The 16445-nt window shown below is 42.9% G+C and overlaps 1 protein-coding gene across 1 annotated transcript in view; it reads right to left on the bottom strand.

Moving 5' to 3' along the window:
* The window catches only part of STAB2 (stabilin 2), a 170094-nt gene that overhangs the window by 126949 nt on the left and 26700 nt on the right, over positions 1-16445 (bottom strand). Inside the window, exons 5-8 of the mRNA XM_023208579.2 lie at positions 15620-15689; positions 6777-6872; positions 1456-1581; positions 459-655 (exon numbers count right to left, since the gene is read on the bottom strand). Coding sequence (XP_023064347.2) covers positions 459-655; positions 1456-1581; positions 6777-6872; positions 15620-15689 — 489 coding nt within the window. The remainder of the gene's footprint in view (positions 1-458; positions 656-1455; positions 1582-6776; positions 6873-15619; positions 15690-16445) is intronic.

Raw genomic sequence — 16445 nt, 5'->3', positions numbered from 1 at the left:
CACTGCTCCCTATAATCTGTCAGTGCTGCCTGATGTTTTATCTGTTTCATTCCTTTGGGACAGGGTATTTTTGGTTCTAAGAGCACTTTTTAAATTAGAAAGCCATTGCAGAATGGAGGATTGCTGGTAAAAGTCAATCATATGTTCAACAGTTAATTTGTTAATCTAATTTTGAATTATGTATGTATTTTGCCAAACACCATACAGGACTGTCACAAGCGAGAATGTAAGGCAATTAAGTTTGGATGGGGAGCTGAGAAAGTGTGAGTTTAAAGGATAGACTGGGTGAGCCGGCACTGATTTCAGGCCCTGAGCACATGGAGGAGTGTCTGGGAGGGGAAGACCAAGCGGAACATTGAAAGGGAGAATTGGGATGGCATAGAAGACAAATGATACCTATGACACACAGTGGCTTGTCAAACTTCTAGAGGTTTCAGTTCCCTGCATCATTTGCTCACCTGTCCAGGCCCATCATATTTGCACACTGTAGACTTTGTAGGGCAGTTTCCAAAGTTAGTTTGGCAGGGGTCCACAGGCAAGCACACTTGGCCATCCCCATGGTAGCCTTCTTGGCATGTACAACTATGCTGATTTGGTCCCAGGTACGTACAATGAGCATGAGGGTGGCAGATTTTTTGTAAACATGGATTGATGGCTTGAGGGGCAACAGCAAAATGAAAGGCAGTTAGTGAACAGGGATGGAGAAGGAAAACTGAAGTGTGAACAACAGTGGATCACGGCTCATCAAAGCCGCAAAGGCAACTCACAGTTTTCAAACACAAATATTTCCTTTCATTTTCCCCATGAACCAGACAGATTTATGTATGGTCATCAGAAATTGTAAAAATATTGTGTTGATATATTAGTTGGCCATTTGGTGTATGTAGTTGAATACAAAATAGCATGAAAGAAAACACTAACACTTACAGAATTTATAATATGTACTAAGCCCTGCTCTAAGAAGTTGCTATGTATTAACTCATTTAATCTTTACAATAATCCCTGAAGGTAGGTACCATTATTATCTCCATTTCACAGATAGAAAAATGGAGACACAGGCAGGTTAAAGGTTATGTAGTCAGTAGAAGGCAGATCTGGGACTGAACCCAGACAGTCTGGCTTGAGAGTCCATGTTTTTAACTGATATTTAATACAGTTTTTTATAAAGTGAATAAAATCAAAAAGATAAAATAAGAAGCATTAAATGTTGTTCTAACATTGATTAAGGTGATATGAAAACGTAAAAACCTATATATATGATTTCATAAGAGAAGGAGAAGTTGCCATTTATTAAGCATTTTGCTTGGCACTTTTTATATACATTTCACTCAACTACACAGAGAAGTAGAAATGGTCATTGTGTTAAGGAGGTTGTGAGGGGTTTTTTTTTTTTCCCCCTGTTAAATAACCTAAACATCTCAATGAATAAACTAGCGGAATCTAAATTCTACTCACGCTCGCAGTATTTGCCATCGCCCTGGTAATTGGGAAGGCATTTGCATTCCAGTTTGTTTTCATCTTCAGTGGAAGGCGAACATCTGGAATTTTCTGGGCAGAGCAAAGCTGCACATCCAGGGATGGCTGCATAGGAAAATTGTTGAAGTACTTGCGTTAGTAGAATAACCAGTTCGTAAGACCCCAAACTGCAGTATTCCCTTTTATTAAAAAACAATACAAACTCATTGTAATAATTTAAAAAAACAGAACACATAAAGTTAAAATTGTCTTCTTCTTAGTCTCCCAAAGTTGCCAATATCATCAATCAATAAAATATATTTATTTATAACATTTATCTGTATGATTTTGCAACAAAATAGAATCTTGTTAAAATATTTAGCAATGTAATTTTTAATTTAACAACATATTATGAAAGTCTTTAAGGATCTGCCTTGATCTCTAGTAACTGCATAGTATTTCAAAAGACAGGTGTGGTATAGATGGCTGTCAAAAACTATGAAGGGTCTGACATATCAGCCAACTTGCAAAGTGAACAAGTTGGGCTGATAAAGTTTCATGGATGCTGGTAGAAGATACAAAACTTCCGGTTCAGAGTGAAGTACAGCTTAATACTTACAGCAGGGGCAGCAGCCAGGGTATCAGCATTTTGGCACCAGTTTTTCCAAACTTCAATTTCCATGGGGCAATTCAAAGAGGACTAGACTGAGACATGCACATGCAGTGGGTTTCATTATAGGAGGTGAGCCCTCATCTTAGGGTACCTAATTTTTTTTTTTTATAATGGGCAATGTATTATTTAGGGACAAGCAGGAGACAGAAACCACATAATTATTTGAACAGGGAAAGTTGTAATATAAATGATTATGAACAATTAAAATCATGAAAAATCAGCCAGTGAGAGTTTAAAATAAAAGAATTCTAAAGAATAAATAAATAGCAGGTCTATAAAGAGCAGCCACTGTACTAGGGCTGAGACAAGTACCCAACATACAATCTTCTTCCCTCCAGGCTGCGATCTGAATATCACCGGAAAAAGCATGGCATTAGTCACAAGATAGCAAAGCTGCAGAGATGCCTTGACCATATTTGCTGGAAATCTGCTCTCTGGGGTGGCTGGCAGGTCATGTGTAGGGAGATCACAAGCTTTGGAACTCACTAGGTGCCAAAGGAATCTGCTAGCCAGTGGGCGCTGCTGGCAGCAGCAGCTAAGAAGCCACCTCTCTGTCATGCAGTGCATGTGCACCTTTGTGTGTGGTTCAGGCCTGGGCAGCTCCAGACCAGCTGTGTGGGATTCAGGGGGTGTGTCCAGCTCCCCAGATGGCCAGCTCTTCAGGGGCCTTGCTATGCATGGGACTGAGGAGAGGAGTACAGAACAGCTTTCCCCTGGGCTGAGGCATGGGCCTGTGCAGTCTGGGGCTCCTGGCTGTGCTGCTACTTTCTAAGTCAAGCACTGGACAGTGTGCAGTGGCCAAATGCTGGAGGGAGCTGAGCTCTGCAGGAACCCGGCACTGGAGAAACTATGTGGGGCTAAGAAACAGAGAAAAGTTGTTCTTTGGAAGCCTGGTGAGTGAGTCAAACCAGAAACAGGGAGAGAGCCCCCACCTCTTCCTCTACAGTCCTTCTTTGATAAGGCTTCTCTACACTCTTCATTGATAAGGCTTCATGTTTTGCTAGCTAGCAAAGGAGAATCATTTATACAGCCCAGCTCCATTATCACAGAGCAGGCAAAAAGGGTGACTTTGGAGCTGAGAGGCACTGGCAGTAAGCATGCCTGCCCTTTGCTCCTGAGGGAGATACTATGTCTTCCAAGTCTGTTCAGTATACAAACATCCTTGAACAGATGATCTGGAACAAAGAGCAGTCAGTATATTGCTCTCAAGATGTGACACATGTGAGAGATGCATGGAGAATTGTCTCCCAACAGTGGCTAGTTGAGTAAAATAGTTCACAGAGACTATTCCCCCATCCCTTTCATAAACCAGAAGTTTTGGCAGAAAGTGGCTGCTCCTTCAGGATTACATTTTCCACCCCACTTTACATCCAGGAAAGGTCACGTGACTAGTTCATGCTGATGGAATATTGAGTAGAGGTTTTATATATTTTTCCTGGACTTTCATAAGCAAGTGCCTCTCCATATTCTCTTTCCCATCTGTGATGGCTGGAAGCAGAGTACTCTGAGGTGCTAGAGAACGACAGAGTCACAAGATGGAAAGATCTGGATCCCTAATCACCATGTAGTAGGGAGCTGGCACCAGCCAGGCACACCCACATTGGACTGTTACATGAGTGAGAACTACACTTTTTTAGTGTTAAGCCAGACGTTCCCAATAATTTTTTCATGGTACCCCGACATCAAAAGAAACACCGAAAAGGTTCATTTATTTAGCTGTTAGAATCACTTAGCAGCCATTTGAAAAAGTGACATGCTTAATAGAAAAATGTCTATTTTTAAGTAACCACATTGACCTACGTATAAGACATGTGAGTGTGTTGGACACTGCACAACTTCTCAAACTTTAAAATTTCATACAGATTGGAGACTGGCACCCTCATTTCAGTCACATTGATTTTTACATGGTACTTGCCTTTTATCATAGTAATCACTGAAAATGTACCTTTGCAAAGATATGATGTCACTGCAAGGAATTAGTGCGACCTCATGTTGAAATTGTGAACTAACTCAAGCTAGCAGTTCATGTGGTATCTGACAGATGTGTCTCTGTGTTTCCCTCAGAAATTTAAAATATCCAATAGTAGCCAGTGAATTTGATTGTAGTACCTTGGGACACCCTGGCGCACAATTTTAAAACCATAGTGTTAAGCCATTGAAGTTTTGTGTTTATTTTTTATAGCAACTAGCATTATCCTAACAAGTATAGGATGTACCACAACTTATTCAACCAATTTCCTACTGGTGGGAATTCAAGTTGTTTTCAGCTTGTTATCTTCCTACAAATAGCATTTCCGTAAATTTCTTTGATCATATATGCTTACCTTTGCCTAATTCCTCTCCTCTCCCGGGGTAAATTCTTAGAACTGGGGCCATAGAAGCATACTATAAGCATGTCTTCAAATTTAGTAAGTAAATTTCCCCCATAGGTTGTAGGAATTCGCTGTCATTTTTTTCATACCCACAGATGGATATTATCTGTCTTTTCAATCTTTGTAACATAGTAGGCAAAAATAAAAAAACAAAACAAAATGAAAATAAACCCCCAGGACTCCAAATATGACTGCATTTGAATATGTATGGGTGTGACGATTAGTGGACTTAGCACCTTTTTTATGTTTATTGCTGGTTTTCATTTCTTTTTGAGACAGAGTCTCGGTCTGTCACCCAGGCTGGAGTGCAATGGCGTGATCTTGGCTCACTGCAACCTCCACCTCCCAGGTTCAAGTGACTTTCCTGGGTCAGCCTCCTGAGTAGCTGGGATGACAGGCACCCGCCATCATGCCTGGATGATTTTTGTATTTTTGTAGAGACAGGGTTTCTCCATGTTGGCCAGGCTGGTCTTGAACTCCTGACCTCAGATGATCCACCTGCCTCGGCCTCCCAAAGTGCTGGGATTACAGGCATGAGCCATCACGCCCAGCCTGTTTTCATTTCTTAGTCTGAAATTTAGACTTTAGACTTTACATGAATCCAATTTTTTATTATAAAAATGTATCTGCCACGTGGATTTTTAAATATTTTTGTCCTAGTCTCTTGTCATTTGGCTTGACAGAATTATTATTATTATTTTTTTCTTGGAAGCATATCTATTAGGGTTTTCCATTAGGCCGCTTCTGGACTGGGTCTCCTGCCTTACTGAGGAGGCCTGTGCCCAGGAGTCCATTGGACAATGGCAGGAGTGACCAAGGAAGGGGGCTGACTGAGGATCACAGAAGGCCCGTCCCACCCATTTGCCTTTGCATTTGGACTGGAAGCTTGCATGGCTGTCCCAGCTACAGGAAGAAGGCAGAAGCTGAGTTTATTCCTCCTGTTACTACCACCGCTCACGGCATTTCAACTGCTTCCAATAAAATGAGTTTGCATTTGCTGACTTTCAATCTCACCCAACCCTTTCATTTTACAGGAGACTAAAGTCCCGAGGATAAGTTAAACGAGGCTAGTGGCACAGGCAGAATGGGCCGATTTCTTAACATCTCAGCTCCCAATTCACCCTTCAGAGCCGGCTCTGCCATCATGTGAGTTTCTCCTTCACAGAGCGATGTTAAGCTTTGCCAGTAGAGGGCGCTTGCGGGAGGCGGGGGCTCCTCTTTCTGCCTCCAGGGAGCCATGTGGTGCTGCTGCTGCCTGTTCCTTTGCTGCTGCGGGGTCTGCTCAGGAATGATCTGCCCCAGCGGTGCACCCAGAGTTCCTCGGTGACTGACCTTGCTTCCTTGGCCTGGACCTAGCGACCAACCTTCCCACAGTCCTCTTGACATAGACATTATGTATTCCAGGTTTTTTGCCTGAGAGGTCCCCGATTTCTTGTGCCTCACCCACCAGCCTCAGCTCCCCAAGGCCATGGAGGGTTGCCCCATGCCTGCTAGGTGACTGTGGTCCAGTGCTGGCCTGGATAAAACAGCAAACTTCTCGCCAACCCACCACATCCTCTCCAACAAGGTTTAAATCCAGCCTTGGGGACAGCCACCCTCTTCCAAATTTGTCCCTCCTTTGTTATGCTCCATCCTCTCTAGAATTCTGTTTGCATTTTTTACAGCTGCTCTCCTATCACAGCTTACTAATTATCCCTATTAAACTTCCCTTGTTTAAATCACCCCTCGGTTTCTAGCTCTTGATTGGACCCAGTATAATAGATTGCTTTCAGAATTTCCCATGGATTCAAATAACTTGAGTCCTAGCTCTCCTATTTACTAGTTGTGTGGCCTTTGGTGAATCACTTAGCCTTGGTTAAGCACCCTTTCCTCTCCTTAGGGCTGTTAATGTGTTCCACCTTTGAGGCTCATAATCGAGAAGATGCTGTGTCTCCTTTACTAGGTGACTAACTTGTTGCAATGGCTTGTGTTGGCTTCCCAGCCCCAGGGTCCCTCCTTCCATTCTACCCTTCACGTGGCCTCCAGTTTAACCTTCCTAAAACACAGCTATAGCCTTGACACCACAGTGCTTCTGTTCTCTCTCTTCCTCCTCCTCTCTTTCCTTCCTCTTCTTTTCTTTTCTCTTTTACATTCTCTTTTTAATTTCTGGTTTCTTTCCAGAAAACTTTTGGTGGTACCTTGCCCCTGCAGAGAACCAGTAACAGATACAAAATTGAAATGCATACATTTGTGCCTATTTGATCTGGTGTGGCATTAAGGAAACTAGCAGTACTTACGCTTGTCACACTTGGGACCAGTGTACGCAGAGTAGCACTCACAGGTTCCATCGCCGTCTAGTCCACTGTTGCACACCCCATGCACACAGTTGCACACTGGAGACAGAAAGTGGGGGATTTTTATCACCTGACATAGACTGTTGCTAAACATTCTGGAAGGCTAGTATTTTCAGATCATCTTTGCTGAGACTCTGCATAGTAAGGTGAAGAAGATTATGGATTTGAAGTCCTAGAGACCCTTGTTTGAACTTTGGTTCCTCTCCCTTTTATCAGCACCAGGATTTGTTTTTAAGTTTAACATATGGATAATAATGCCTACTTCCTGGGATTTCTATAGAGTCAAGTAACATAATGTATATAAAGCATGGGGCATATCATGTGCACTGGAGTTCTTTCCCCTACTCTCAAACTATTTACTTCATCTTTGGATATCTCAACAAGAGAATTAATCTAGTCTTATATACACCTGTTATGTTTAAAAGAGAAAAGCTACTACTAACTCAATCACTGTTGGTAGCAGATATCTATACAAATAAGTCCTACCTATTGATGGGGCAATGCAAGGATAAAAAAAGGAAAATACTCAAAAGGGTCTAGAATAACCATGCCACATTTTCTAGCTTGATGTTTCACCCCAGTGACAGATCATTTCAGGGATGATAAATGAAGGGCATTTGAAATGGATGTGAATGGTCAACTCTTTAGTTTGCAGTTGGTTTGTAGCAAGATTTACTATCAGGCTAGGCCATCAGCATCCTATGGCTAGCCCTCTCTGGAGCATGCTGTATTAGTTTTCTCTTGCTGCATAACAAGTTCCACAAACTTAGTGACTTAAAACAACACAAATTTATCTTATAATTCTGGAGGTCAGAAGTCCAAAATGTACTCATTGAGCTAAAATCAATGTTTCAGTTGGGCTGCTATTGCTCTGGAGACTTTAGTGGAGAATCTTTTGTCTTTTCTAGCTTCTAGAGCACATCTTTATTCCTGGGCTCAGGAAACCCTTTCTCCATCTTCAGAGCTAACAATGGCAGGTCAAATACTTCTCATGCTACCATTTCTATGGTTCTCTCTTCTGTCTTTCTCATCCACTTGTAACAACCCTTGTGATTACATTGGACTCACCTGGATAATCCAGGCTACGCTCCCTATCTTAAATCAGCCAATTAGCAACCTTAATTCCACCTGCAACCTTAATTCTCCTTTGCCATATAACCTAACATATTCATAGGTTCCAGGGATTAGGACATTTTGGGGGCTCATTTTTCTGCCTACTACACGTGTCTTCAGTGCATGTAAGCCAACTTAATATTAGCTTAAATGAAACATAAGTTAAACCTGCTTAAAAACTTAACCAGAAATACTAGCAAAGCAAGGATCAATGAAGTTTAAAGTATTCCAAACATCTAGTAAGTCATCAAGTCCTTTGTTTTCTCTGTCTCTATCTCCCACCTTGATCTTCTGCTCTTCATCTCCACTGGTGCCATTTTTGTTCAGGCCTTTATCATGTTTTGCCTGGACTATTGCAGTAGCATGATACCTGGTCTCACTATTTCTAGTTTCTTGCCTCTCCATTTCATTCTTTTCATTTGATTAGCAATGGCATCAGGGTGACCTTCCCAAAAATATCTCAATGACTCTCAATTACCAACCAAATAAAAGTTAGATTTCTCAGTTTGGTAAACAATGGCTGTTCCAACCTGACTCTAACCTTGGTAAGTTTTCATTTTCATCTTTCACCACTTTATTTTATACATCTTCAATTCTTAGCATGTGGGATGATTCATTCACTATTCATCATCCTTCCTTCAAAACACTTATGGAATATATATTATGTTCAGAGTACCACGCTAGAGGTTAATGCCCAAAAATAAACAGGACAAAGTCTCTGCCATCAAAGAGATCACAATCTAATGGCAGAAGAAAACAGCCAATCCCAATGCACTGGGATAAATGCTATGAAATGACCAACCAATGGGAGCTGGCCAGGAAAAGAGAAAGTGGGGTTGTCCCAGGGAAGAATGCCAGGTAGGAGCAGCAGGAAATGCATCTTGCATGTTCACACTTCCAGGCTTTTCCTCTTCTGCGCTCCCTTTCATGTGCTAACTGGAATCCTTGTCATCCTTCAAGGCCGGCCAAAGCCCCTACTTCTGTGTTGCCATCTCAGTGGTCTCCAAACAATCTGTGCTCTTCTGGCTCCAGCAGCACTTTCTTTGTGCCATGTCCACTATTGCATCCTACGACAACTACAAGTTTGTTAATGCCTGTCAGCTGAAGACCACCAGGAGCACACCAATGGTCAAATCAAGTCAGCAGCAAGGGTGAGCCATTCTGGGAGGAGTCGCAGTAGGCTCTTATGTCAGGCAGAAGAGACTGGATAGTTCTCATGGTCATCCATTGTTGTTGAGTCTCTGTTCAGACATGATTATTCCCTGGACTAATTTTTGTCTTTTCCTCCATGGATATAGTGAGTCTTTTGTCTGATGGTGATATTCTGCAAAATTCTTTATGCTTAGCAGTGGACCACCACAGCCTCTCTGGTAGCAACTAGGCCAGTAGCCAGGAGACAGCTGTCAGGGCTGCTGTTTTATTTCTCAATCTGTATATTTTTTCCTCCCCTATTAGATTGGGACTGCTTGGAATGACCTCCCCACCTCTGTATTTCCCCATATGTTTTACAGTGCCCTGTAACAATACCAACAACTACGCAACTAAATTTTAGATAATGACATTGCCCAGCAGGGCCAGGATTAGGGTGAAGAAAGTGAAACAGCGTCATGCAAGTGCAGAGCTGCATCCTGCTGTTATTTAGCATTTTGATGTTTCATTCAATAATTTTAAAAGTATTATTGTCATGGGTTGAGTTTTGTCTCCCAAAATAATATGGTGGAGTCCTCATCCCCAGTACTTCAGAATGCTCCTGTTTGGAAGTAGGATCATTGCAGATGCAATGAGTTAAGATCAGGTCGTACTGGAGTAAGGTGAGCCCATAATCCAATATGACTGGTGTCCTTATGAGAAGGGGAGACACCACAGACACGATGGGAAGAGGCATGTGAAGAGGGAGGCCGAGATCGGAGTGATACTGTTACAACCAAAAACACTGGGGCTACCAGAGGCTGAAAGAAGCAAGGAAGGACCTTCTTCTAGAAGCTTCAAAGGGAGCATGGCCCTGCCAACACCTTGATATTTGACTTCTAGTTTCCAGAACTGGAACAATAAGTTGCTGTTGTTTTAAGCCACCCAGTGTGTAGTACTTTGTTGCAGCTGCCCTAGGAAATCAATTGCAGTTATTGATCTTGATTTTTGAGTTGTTTTGATGCCTCCTTAAATTTTTCACCCGAGGCCCCACACTTCTCTTTACTGAGTGCTTACTATCTATCAGGCATTTTGCCAAGTGCGTTGCATGCGTCATCTCATGTTTACCACATCCTTTGAGGTAGGTATCATTACTACCTGTGTATCACACATGAAAAAAAGGGAGATAGCTAGCTCAAGTAGTCCCTCAAATAACTGAAGAATTAAATGGGATTTGCAGTGTCATCCTCCCTTCAAAACTCAATTGACATTGTTTCTATTTTAGTCAAGCACTTTGATATCTACCTATGGCTGTGGATTTTTGGAATAAACAAGTTCTGGAGAGCAGTAAAGTTGGTTATGGAGATAGTGGGGTGAGGAGGGAGCGTACTATGGGCTCAGTGGAGAAGATTCAATTCAATTCAAAAATATTTAGCCAGCTTTATTAGGCACTAGGTATACAACATGTGAGTAATTGATAATATCTAAAGTCCAGGAGCTCACAGTGCAGTGGGAAGCCAGGCTCTAGGAGATACAGTGACAATTCCTGTCCTAAGTACTGTCATGCAGCCACTGGAGGAAGGTGAGGGGCACAGAGGGTTCCTGCTCCCAACTCAGATGCAAATTGTGAGTGTTGTCCTTGTCATTAAGATTGCCCTCCTGGCTGTGTGGTCTTGGTCCAAGGCCCTGGCATGAGCCTCTCCCTTCATGCCATCTTCCACTGCAGCCTCTATACTGGATTAACTGCCAGGCACTGGCAGCTTTTGGAAGCCTCTGACGCTGCATTGCAGGCTGCCAGGAACATGTCCTTGGGAAGGAGATGTGAGTGGCAGAGGGTTTCCCAGGTGATCATTGAAAGAGCGCTTGGTACTTGTTAACCAGTCTCAGTAAATCTCTAGAGACACATAAAACTTGGGTGATATAACTTTAAAGTGGTGAAACCCATGGCCATGCTGGTCAGGGATAGTATGCACAGCCTCCTGTGACGTGCCCCATAGCAGAGTAAGCTGCTCCCTCTCCTGTGCTCCCAAAGGATCTTGTCTGGGCTGTGCACACTGCATCATCACAGTCGTCACCCACATTTTCAGCTCCTTGGGACTGGGCACCTAATCTCATCACTCTTAGGATCTACATCACCTGTCTGGTGTGTAATGTATGATGGACACTCACCAGAGGCAGACTGGGGCAGCGCTTGGGGGCCCAGGCTCTGGAGTCACACACATGGGGTCAAATCCTGCTTCTGCCCCCATAATAGCTGCATGGCCTTGAGCAACCCTCTCTGCTTCTTCATACGTAAAAGGAGAACCCCCACCTCCTTTGGAGAGTTATAGTGAGGATCCAAAGAAACCCCTCTGCACATGGTCTGACACACAGGAAGTGCTTAGCAAATACAAGTGACTCTTCTTAACAGTACATGGTTGTGGGATTGATTTGGGGATCATGTTAGAGAAAACGGGCTTTGCAGTCTGGCTAGCTGGAAAGGAGGCGCTGAGCAGGCTGGGGTACTGGCAGCAGAGATGAAAACCTTTTGCTGCTGCAGCTCGAAATCATCTCTAAACCAACGAGCAGTCTAGGAGGAGAGTGCTCCCACAGAAGATTACAGACAGTGTTAAAAATAAACTGCACCTAATAGAGCTGTCCTACTTCCAAGCAGAATGGCCACCTCCCCGGACCAACGTCTCATTGGATGATACAACACTGGCACCCAGTGGATGCCTGGATGAAAAGGTTTGCAGTCTCCATAGTCCTTGTCAGTGGGAAACGACCAGCCATTGCTGAGTCATTCATCCATCCATTCATTCATCGGTGACTTGCTTGCTGTTGGATTATTTTTGTCTTCACTTAATACTTACTTCCATTGATTGAGTGCTTGTGACATAATACTAGGAGCTTTACTATGTTGTCAATCTCATGAAATTGATGTTATTATTCCTATTTTATAGATGAGAAAGGCTTAGGGGATTTAAATAGCTTGCCCTTGGTCACACACCAAGTAGGGTCTGTTTCAAACTACGGTCAGACTGAGTTTAAAGCCTGTTCTCTTAATTGTTACATCCTAGGGCTATGGTATTTAATTTGGTAGCCACAAGCCACATGTGCCTATTTAAATTTGAATTAAGTGATATTTAGTGCAATTTGAATTTTAACTCCTTAGTTGCACTAGCCCCATTTCAGGTGCTCAATGGTCACATGTGGCTAGTGGCTACTGTACGGGACAGTGCAAACAGACAATATTTCTATCATCACAGAAAGTTCCATTGGAATCCACAGCTTGGAAGTTTTTCTCTTGGGTCTCAGTTTAAGTTTCCAGTTTTCTTATCTAAAAATTTAGGTGTTGAAACCATCTTTCTCCCTTTCACTTGCCCTTTCTCCATGACACCAAGTGTGAAGGGAGGATCCTTCCTTTATTTGGAAATGTTGGGAATTTCCCTGTGCATCTCTGCTGAACGGTAACCAGCGCCAGTGTCTTGGAGATAACATGGGTCTTCTTCCTCATTTGTCATCTCCAGACAATTTACTAGGCTTTCTTGGGATCTAAGCAACACTGGATGCTTTCTTTACTCCTTCCCATTTCAATATATATTTAGCATATGTGATTTAAATTCTTAAATGGCAGGGAAGGGTAAATTTGGGAGCAGACAGGCTATTTCTATACAGTTGACTGATTACATTTTAGTCGCTGTCCTTTAATGTAATGTTTAACTTTAAAAACACATGGGATACCAATATCCATTGTTTTTTGGGTTTATTTATTTATTTATTTGAGATGGAGTCTTGCTCTGTCACCCAGGCTGGAGTGCAGTGGTGCGATCTCAGCTCACTGCAACTTCCAACTCCCAGGTTCAAGTGATTCTCTTGCCTCAGCCTTGCAAGTAGTTGGGACTACAGGCCTGCGCCACCACACATAGCTAATTTTTGTATTTTTAGTAGAGATGGGGTTTCACTGTGTTGGCCAGGCTGGTCTCAAACTCCTGACCTCAACGGATCCACACTTAGCCTCCCAAAGTGCTGGGATTACAGGCGTGAGCCACTGAGCCCAGCCCCAATATCTGTTTTAAATTTGCTTTTGCTAACAGCCTTGTGAAATAATCTCTATAGAATGGTGGGTGAAGAAACACCTGTGATTAAGGGATGCTAGGGAATAATAATCATAACATTTATTATGCACTTATTAGCCCATTAAATTCTCTCTAAAAGAGGCAATATTAGATAGCATGCTTCATAAAGTCTCCATGATTAGCAGTCCTAGAGCTGAAACCTTGTCTGAGTCTAAAGCCTGGGTTCTAGAACCATGCTTCTGGGTCAGGAGAACATCACTGGAGCAAACTAGATAATTCATTCATTGATTCATCTAGTCATATACTCAGTCACTCATTTATTCATCCAACAACAGTGTAGTGAATGTCTACCAGGCAGGGAGCAGGTAGAAGGTACTGGAAATAAAGATACCACAGCACCTGCCTAAGAGGACCTTATGGATTAGAATAAGGCAATGCCTCTGCAATTGCGGATAAAATTTATTACAGAGTTTGCAAACTTATGGGGGTGGGATGTGTTGTGTGTGCATAGGTTTCCTTGCCAAAAATATTTGAATCGAAGCAATGTCTACTGAGTTTAATTTTTCTATGAAAGTCAGAGCCCAAGTGGTGTTGGCAAAAAGCTACCCACATCTTTTTGGGAGATGTGGATCTAGCAGACACTGTTTCTACTATACTCACATTCTTTAGACCTTAATGACTGCGATTGTGAGCCTTCCAGCTAGCTTGCAGGATCCACAGCTCTTAGCCTGAGGATTTTGTGTGAACCTGAGGATGGGCACTCTGCCTGGGTGCTCCCTAGACACTCTAAGTGGCAGGGAGTGAAAAACTCTCCCCAATCGACTATGTGTATTAATTCCCTGTCGCTGCTGTAACACATTGCCACACACTTAGTGTCTTAAAACAATACAAAGTTATTGTCTTACATTTCTGAAGATAAGAAATCCAAAATCACCATGCTAAAATCAAGGTGTTGGCAGTGTTGTGCTCCTTTTTGGAGACTCTGGGGAGAACATGTTTCCTTTCCTTTTTCAGCCTCAAGAGGCCACCCACATTCCTTGGCTCATGGCTTTTCCTTCTTCAAAGCCAGAAATTGGCGGATCAAGTCTTTCTCACATCTCGTAACTCTGACACTCCTCTTCTGTCTCCCTTCTCCATCCTTAAGGACCCTTGTGATTAACACTGGGCCTTCCCAGATAACCCAGGATAATCTCTTATCTTAAGGTCAGCTGACTAGCAACCTTAATTCTATTTGCTACCTTAAGTTATGTTTGCCATGTAAGCTACCATATTCCCAAGTGCTAGGGATTTGGATGTGGACATTTCAGGGAGCCATTATTCTGCCCACTGCACTGTGGCTCCCTCTCCCCTTGGGTGAGATGACTGAGCTGTGTGTTCTGCACTGACCCCCAGAGCTCCCCGGGGCATCAGGCTCCAGTGGTCCACAGTGGCACTTGGCTTAATAACATCCTGTTTATTTTCCCCACATTATTTCCTCACATCCTCATGTTTCCTGGGATCACCATTCAAATAAACTGACTACTTGTTACTCGAATCTCTATCTCAAGTCTACTTCTGTACGCAGCCAAAAATAAGAGAGTGAACAAGCCAGTCTCAAGTTTGTTTCTTTAATTTGGAGCAACAATGTCTGACCACCTTAGGGAATTATTTGTGAACTCCCAAAAGGAAGAGAACCATTAGAATAAGGTGGGGCCCACGGTATAATTGGAAGCCTATGGATCTATGCTGAGACCAGGATCCAGAAAGAGCCCAGAGAAAAGTTGGGCAGTCAAGGAACAGTTAGCGGTGGAATCCTAGAGCCTGGGGAGAGGGAGTCATAAAGATGGCTGGAAGCATTTCTGGGGAGTAGCTGACTGCACATGCCAGGGCTGAGAACCTCAGGAAACACTGTCTCTGTTTTCAACGACTGCATTTAACAGTTTTGTTGTCAACTTTTTGTTTTCCCTATGTAGACTTGGTTACACATGTTAAAGTGAACTAATCATGGATTGATAAGGACTCTATACTTCTATATTTGAGTCCTTGTGGACGAACTGCAACCTAGCTTAATAGGTAGACAAGACTGAAAACCTAACTTAGGAGTATGCACCTGTGACAATAGCTGAGTCTTGACCAATCCCGGTGGCTGTACTTTGATCATTCATATACTGCTGAGTGTTGAAACTATGTTCAAATAAGGCAAATGCCGAGCTGTAACCAATCCAGCAGTTCTGTACCTCACTTCCGATTTCTGCACGTCATTTCCCGTTTTTTGTCTATAAATCTTCCATCACATGGCTTCACTGAGTCTCTGTGAATCTGCTGTGATTCTGGGGACTGCCCGATTCACAAATTGTTCATTGCCCAATTAAGCTCCTTTAAATTTAATTCTGCTGAAGTTTCTTTTTTATCACACATAACTATTCAGTGTTTTCTCCTCAAGGAGTAATCTTTCCTGTGAACTGTCAACCCTTACAAATGTGGTGATTACACAAAAATCAGACATACCTGCTGAACAGCTGGGTCCAAATAAGTTGTCATCAGCACAGGTTTCACAGGCTGTTCCACCAAACCCTTCCTGCAAAACACCCCAGGTGGTTGACATTAGACTCAAGGGGACCCATGGTACCAGGAAGGCCTTGGATTTCCAACTCAGCATTTGTTTCTCAAATATATTTTCCCTCTGTGCCCTTCCCGGAGCTTCTTCTTTCTGCTTATTTGTGTTATCATTGCATACATTAATCCCTGTGTAATTTTGTACTAAGGGTCTGAAGCTCTGCAGGAGAAAGCTGCTTTGCCAGTCCAAAGATATAAATAGATAGCAAGTGCTAGCAGCCATATCCCGACTTCGCCCAAGGGTGAAAGGAAAATGCTTTCAGTTTTGCTTTTTTTTTTGAGACTGAGTCTTGCTCTGTCACCCAGGCTGAAGTACAGTGGCACGATCTCGGTTCACTGCAACCTCCGCCTCCCAGGTTCTCCTGCTTCAGCCTCCTGAGTAGCTGGGATTACAGGTGCACACCACCACACCTGGATAATTTTTGTATTTTTAGTAGAGACAGGTTTCACCATGTTGGCTAGGCTGGTGTCGAACTCCTAGCCTCAAGTGATCCACCCACATCAGCCTCCCAAAGTACTGGGATTATAGGCGTAAGCCACCTGCCGGACCTCAGTTTTGCATTTCTGAAGACAGTTGAGCTCAATCCTTTTCAGAAGGATTTCCTTGTATTTAAATCCCCTAGGGCTTGAAACTTGCAAAAAGTCACTTTCATGAGATAACGAAGAAAGTCTTAAACTGGTAAAAGAAAATCTTGAACTGGTAAACCTAACGGTTCAC

This window comes from Piliocolobus tephrosceles, chromosome 10, assembly GCF_002776525.5.
Source record: "Piliocolobus tephrosceles isolate RC106 chromosome 10, ASM277652v3, whole genome shotgun sequence".
NCBI classification, from domain to species: domain Eukaryota; kingdom Metazoa; phylum Chordata; class Mammalia; order Primates; family Cercopithecidae; genus Piliocolobus; species Piliocolobus tephrosceles.
Note: the sequence above shows the minus strand (reverse complement) of the source record. Positions and strands in the feature narration are given on the sequence as shown.